The following is a 7,390-nucleotide window of genomic DNA, read 5'->3' as shown; positions in this document are numbered from 1 at the left end:
TCACGGATTACTATGGAAATGTGAAATTCCGTAATCCGCTACGGTTCCAGTACGGACACACAACGGTATGAGTACGGCGTCCGACGGATTTACCACCAAAAGCCCCCGGAGAGATGAGGATTGTTACGGACCGCTGACGGTTTTGATACGGAGCGACACGAATCAGGAACGGACCCGCACTACGGATACAGCTAGTACGGTTCGCTACGGAATAAGTACGGTTAGTACGACTAAGTACGGTCTGATACGGAGAAGAACGAATTGAATACGGAGAAGAACGAATTTCCACGGATCTATACGGACCTAATTCATCCGTCCTCAACCTGTTGCTTGCTCATTTTCAAATGCCTCACAAGAAAAGAACACCTAGACAACGAATTGCAGAGTTCAATGATTTTGGCGGAGAGGATTCGGCCTAATCGCGTCCGACCCCCGAGAGCACATCAGGTCCGATAAAAGTGAATTTCTTGAAGACTCCTCAACAAGTTCGGCCATGAGAGCCTCATACTAAACATTAAGCGGTCTTCGTTAAAGCCCATCTCTAGTCCACCATCTCGTCTGTCTTCTCTTACTGATTAGATATGGACTAGTAATCATTTATGAAAAATGTTGAGGCAATAATGCTTCTCTTTTAATTTTTAGATTTTTTGGTTCATTTTTACAATTACATTAATTATCGTGATGTTTATGTTTTAAAAATATGTAAAAAGCTTGTTAATTAATCTTATTATCACTCAAGGTCCAGCGTCCGAGGCTTATGAAACACTTTGTTTTATGTACATATATACTCCAATTTCACGATCCAATGTTTGTAAAATATGTCACATTAAATGTTTTTCTATTACTAATGAATTGTAGTACGATATTAATATAAATTTACTTCTATGCGTGTCATCAAGCAGCTCGACCTACTGCTCTGCATTCTGAGTCATTTCAAATATAAAGTTGCAGCCCAGTAAATGGCAATTTATCATTTATTGAATGTTCACGCAAATATGTCTGATTCTAAGAAGAAGGTAGTATTTATACCCTTGAAAAAGCAACATGAAACTTAATTCATCCGTACTAAACAGTGGTGGGACCGTACCATTCCGTACCGTTTCGTGTTGCAACGCAATAAACCGTATAAGACCGTGCTAATCCTTGCCTCTCCGTAGTACAACGAATTACGATCGTGGCTTTCTCGTGACAATGCCGTATTTCCGTATTAAAACCGTAGCTTATACGTAGTTCTCCGTACCAAACCGTGGAAATCCTTGACAAGTTTTTGGACTAACGAATCAGTACGGACTAGAACGGTTTTCGTACGGACCAGTACGTATCAGTACGGTTTAATACGGACTAGCAGGGATACGCTACGGTTGATTTTTCCGTAGCAAATTTTTGTGCATGTTTCAAAAAAATTGTCCAGGATCGCTACGGATATACAAGGACTACTACGATTGATTACGGTTACAATACGGAGAGCTACTGGCCAGTACGGGTAGCTACGGACGATGCCGGAATTAATCCGTGGCTCTTCCGTGGGCGTATTCCGTGAATATGTGACCGGGGTATTATGCTAACTGGTTACTAAAGCATTATCATTTTTATCAATACAGAGTTATGTAAGAGTTATGTACCCAAGGGTGATATAAGAAATATTCCACGAGAAATATATTCTAGTAGGGTGATATTCGATCAGAACACATTGTAGGCCTATGGGAGTTTTACATTGAAGGATATATTGAGGTATAATAATTATTGTATATTTTATTGAACAGATCACCTATAACTGTGATTTTACGGGTGATTTGCTACTCAAACCTTCCTCGGGTAAGTCGAGGAAGACTTTCAAATATGAATGCCAATTCTACACTTGAGTTCACCTTGACCAAGACATCCTCAATTCGTCCTTAAGCTTCAGTCACACTACAACGCATAGCGTTAAAGGACGCAAAACGCAAAGAAATATGCGGCTGAAAGTTATCCGGTGATGAAAAGCATTTCCCGCTGTTGCTCGGTGCTCTCATGATCGCTGTACGGGACGCATAAAACGTACAAAACGCACAATGACCGAACGATCAACGCACATATACCGGATGAACGACGTACAGTTAACGGACTTAACCGTACTAGTAACGGATTTGTACCGCACAAAACGTACAAGCAGCGCATAAAGAACTGACAAAACGTTCTTTGAACGTTCGACGAGCGTATTTCTACCGGTCACGTGACGGACAAAACTGGTATAAATAGTCCAATTTTTTTTCCGTTTCGTCATAATAGCTCTCAAAGATCACACACGTGCTCCAAAATGCCAAGGCTACCAATGCTGGGAAGGGTAAGGCCAGGGGACGGCCCAAATGAACTTGTAGTCGTAGTCAACGAGGGCCAGCAAGACAAATGGAGTAGTACTTCTTATAGTTGAAATATGTGGACCCGAACTAGTTGGACACTTACAGGCAAATATGCTTGCCATCCAACGCACCCAAAGTGTGAGGAAAGTTCCCATTTTTTCCAAAAGCCATCTGAAATGCGTTTTCCAGTCAGCAGCTGTTGTTGGCAAAGGCATGACCTCGTCCACATACTCGTCTATAATTGCTCTGCACACCTGAAAATGTAAATAAAAATGCGATTTTAAAAGTAGAAATAATCATGTAAGCAAATTATTGATATTTTAAAAGACCAGAAATTATATACACGTAATTGTTCGAGTTATCATTTAGAATCATGGGAAAATAAAAATATTTACTTCTCGCACGATGACATAGATGGTGTTGTGAGGTATCCTCCAGGCAAACCGCATGTTGGAATACTTTGACCCTGACGCAAGATGTCTGAGTGTAACGGCTAACTTCATTTCAGGGTCAAGAGGGGCTCTGTATGTGGTATATTATTTTGTTATTCTGGGACCCACTCGTCAAACATCTCAGGAGGCATCCTCATGAAGTTCGTAAATGACCGCTGGTCTTCTCTCCGCAGCTCCATCATGAGTTGATCGTAGAGACCAAACATTCGACGTCTCTCAGGACCCAGCCAAGCCTTTGACCACCACCTCCGCAGTCGCCTCCTTCTTCTCCTATTTTCATAAGCGACAATATCTACATTCGCATCCAACAGGTCAATACGTGCCTGGATCACGGCCGCTTGATACTGCAGGCGGGCTCTAACACGACACTCGATGATATGTGGATCATTAACTCAAACTATCAAAGTTTCAGACGGTCCTTACACTTGAAATGCAGGAACATAATTATATGACAGTTATAACCAGGGAAACCTCGTTTTATTCATCATCAGTTTTGTGCGGTGGACCATCGATTCATGTCTGTTATTTATCAGTTCTTATACGTCCCTTGTTCATTATCGTCCGTTTAACATACGTTACATCCGCTGCATGTCCGTTAGTAGTCCGGCCGTGAATCGGGTCCACCGGACAAGAACGGACTCGAACCGGACAAGTACAGAATAAGGAACATACGAGTAACGAACAAAACGCATACTAGCGCATGGTTACCGTACATCTGACGGACAACTTTATCCGGTGGTGTACGTTCCAAATTTTGAACATGTTCAAAACTTTCCACCGAACGGAACGAACACCGCAGGACACCGCCGGACAAAAAGCGCAAACGCCGCATGATAAACGGAAAAGAAACGCATGCGAACGGACATGGACGGATTGAAAATTTTGTTATGCGTTGGACGTCCGTTTACGCTATACGGTGTAGTGTGAATGAAGCATAAAGGACGCCTTTCCCGAGGTTGAGTGGAGGTTGAGTTCGAGTGACGAAACTGAATATAGCTATAAGTGTAGAGTAGCGCAATGCAGATGTTAACAAGATATGTTTGTAAAACATGTATGCCCCCCTACACACATCCAATTTATTATTATAACATTAAATTTTTAAATGTGTATAAAAAAGCATAGTAAATTTGTTATGGAATACATGTATATCATTGCCATGGGGCAGAACCAATATGATCCATGGGTCCATTTATTGAGTAAACCCTGTAGTTGTCAATGAGACAATGTTACACACAAAATATCTTCTAAAAACAAGCTTTTCGTGGTGAGGTCACTGTGATCTTTACCTTTGACCTACTGACCCAAAATAAATAGGGGTCATCTACAAGTCATGACCAACCTCCACACCAAATACATGTATAAGGACCATCAGCCTAAGCATTGTCTAGTTATTGAGCGGAAATGGCATGGTCTACGGACCGACGGACCGACCGACCGACCGACATGGGCAAAGCAATATACCCCCACCTCTTCGAAGGGGGGCATAATAACTTATTTTATTTGACTTTTTTTATCGTTGGTACCGGTTGCCCATATGACCAACGTCCCCTGAAGATTGTTAGTATATTATTTTTCGGGGGATAGTGCATGATACAGAAGACCGGAAATAAATGCATAACACAGCTACAGGCGGCTTTTACCTTTTGGAAAGATCTAGGGGGCGTGAGGGATGTTGCACTTAACCATTATCCCTCATGTACAGACTCAATCAAACCGAGTCTGCAATTCTTATGTTATTTTGTTGTAATTAATGCTTCCGAGGGATCACTTTGTTTCCAGACTTTTATATAAAATCTTAAATTTCTCCGCTGTTCACATCTTAACAATCTGATTAACCAATCACAGTCAATCAAATGACGACTTCACAACTTTCAGTCTTATCTGTTGATATACAACGTTTACTATTGTACGCCATATGATGTCGTAATGTTTCCAGCTTTACTCCTTTACTTCCGGTAACTTTACGGTCTTTTTGCCATCCTATTCCCGGTATTTGTCGGGCAAGAACCTGGTAAAGTTCACGGCCTGATTGCTATCCCTACTTTTCGGACAGGTACTCAGAAACGGTTGATACACGTTGAACACGGCCAATTATTATTGTTTTGTAAAGATTATTCTTGTTTTAATCGTGAGTATTACACTTTGAAGTCTACACGGAATATTTTATTTGACAGAAATTGCTGATATGGCTGTTACGGAGAGCTTGACAAATATTATGACAGATGCTGACATCAACCAATCTGCTATAAAAGCTCCTAGAACTGTCAAAGAATTCAAGGGAAAGAATTTTTGTTGCTTTGACAAACCATTCTTTTTACCCATAGAGAATACAGTTCATTTGTTGAAGATAACATCCCAACGTTTCGTGTAAAATGAAACAAATTATGTGACGAGTCGATCAAGGAAAATTTCCGTCAGTCTGTGCATTGAATCAAAAGCTCTGTTTCACACTTATTTACTCACGTACATGAGCAATTAAGACAGTGAGCTCATGAAATCATCTTTTGTTACAGAAGCATTTGGTATAACCGTATATGACGTCATTGATGATGGTCTTCCACCTGTAAGCGTGTAAGGTAAGACTCATATTATTTTAGTGAATCAAATTATATAAGTTTCAAATGATAAAGTTACTCTATGTAAACTCCGTTATGCTTTTGCAATATTATTCTGAATTTAAAAATGTTATTAATGATAAATTTTAAAACTAAAGCTAACATTTAAACGTTCTTTGTATGCAGTTATCATAGTGACTTGAATTAGGATTGTACCCTCGCTCTAGATCTAAAGATCAAGGGGTATATAGTTGAACTACTCGGTAACTGCTATACTCTCTGAGCTTTTTAGGATCGCATTCCTTAAAAAAATATTTGTTATTGTATTTATTACGCGTATTCAAAAACTGATCTTTGAAATATAAAAAATATTTAATAAATACGTGCATGAAAAACTGATCGTTTCTTTAAAGCAAGTATTTTGTTAAATACCATATACCGTTCTCTCTTTTTCAGGGAACAAAAAAAAAGAAACTACGTGTGTGTATTTGTTTATGTGTTTGTTTTGTGTTTGTTTGTTTATGTTTGTATGTATGTCTGTTTGTTTGTTTTTGTCCTGTCTTGTTTTGTATTGTATTGTATTGTCTTGTTATGTGTATTTTCTGTTATTTTCGTGTGTTTTATTATTATTATTATTATTATTATTATTATTATAAATTATTATTATTATTATTATTATTATCTGCTCAGGCATCGACTTTATTGTTAAAATATTATTGTCATAAAATAGTTTCTGAACTTCATTATTACTAATAAAGTCCATTGAAGCATACAGTAACTTTTTTGTATTATTTGCTATATAAAGGGACACAATTGAAAAAAAATGATTTACGAGTAATATTGTCAGGTTGCGTCCCTTGATGAACAGATTATTTAGCAATGTATCATATCCGTCATCCGTTTTTTTAATCATGTCTGTAATAGTGATCTTTTTTTGTATTCATCATTGCGACGCTTAATTCATGACATACTAGTATATGACGTCAAGAAATAAATATTCCGGACTGTCACGAGGTAATGACCATTGCAACTTTTCTTCCCTTTCCGTCAAACTTCGGATTATCGATGATCGGTGAGGTATTCCGAATGGAGTTTGAAAAATTCGTTTACAAGTATATATACGTCATCTGTACTGATGTAAATTCATTCATACGTTTTTGAAATAGAGAAAAACGGAATCCTTAAAAAAGCCCAACACAGCAAAATTGTAAGAATGTTGCAGACTCGGTTTGATTGAGCCTGTTCATGGACGGTACTGGAAAGTGCAAGTTACCGTTCACGCCCCCAAGCATAATCAAAACAATAAACTCCTTTTTCATGACAACTTCCAAAATGATATTTATTTGATATTTTCAAGAAGTAAGAACGATAATGCTTCCTCAAACAATTTGGATTAAAATGTAAATTAAGTTCACCTTTCATAAACTCAGCTCTTAAATATTTTGGCTTGACTTCTACAATATAAGAATTTGCTTAAGTTAATCACTTAAATAAAGTTTCTATTTTCTTGTTTATAGGAACGATAAGACGGATGTTATGGATTAACTAATAACATAAACAAACATTATAGTTTGATGCATATCTAAATCCGGGAGTAATACAGTCTAAACTTTAATCTTAGTAAATAGATATTGAAAGTTTGGTAGTCACGAAACACTTGATATGTATGGTATTTATTTAATAAACATCAGCTTCGTATGTAAGGATTGCACTTAATTCATCAGTCAATTGTAACTCTGGCCCTTATCCCTAGGGAACAGCGGAAACTTTAATTTTATTTATTTTATTTTTTTTTTTTTGGTCATCGGATCACTTTTGTAAAGTATGGTGGCTGGTTTGTGCCATGCCGTACTTTTGCTTAATGGAACGCAACATACGAGAAATTAACCACTGCCACCAAAGCATAGCGTACCTTAATGCGGGGACACTCATATTGTACTATACCCACATATCGCCACCGTACTACTATAGTTGGATGACCTCCCGCTATTTGAGCGCTTAGGATAAATTAAAACAGAAAGACATAAATAAAAGACGGAGAGAA

General features: G+C 38.1%; 1 protein-coding gene across 1 annotated transcript; it reads right to left on the bottom strand.

Annotated features, from left to right (window-relative positions):
- Positions 1–2,305: 2,305 nt before the first annotated feature.
- LOC132721144 (uncharacterized) lies at positions 2,306–2,788 on the bottom strand. Its single transcript, XM_060705398.1, has 2 exons — positions 2,735–2,788; positions 2,306–2,593 (listed from the first exon to the last, which is right to left on the bottom strand). Exons 1-2 carry the CDS (start codon positions 2,786–2,788, stop codon positions 2,306–2,308), a joined length of 342 nt encoding a protein of 113 aa, XP_060561381.1.
- Between the last annotated feature and the right edge of the window lie 4,602 nt (positions 2,789–7,390).

Source organism: Ruditapes philippinarum, unplaced genomic scaffold (assembly GCF_026571515.1).
Source record: "Ruditapes philippinarum isolate M1 unplaced genomic scaffold, ASM2657151v2 ctg2569_1_1_1_1, whole genome shotgun sequence".
In the NCBI taxonomy this organism is placed as follows: domain Eukaryota; kingdom Metazoa; phylum Mollusca; class Bivalvia; order Venerida; family Veneridae; genus Ruditapes; species Ruditapes philippinarum.
Note: the sequence above shows the minus strand (reverse complement) of the source record. Positions and strands in the feature narration are given on the sequence as shown.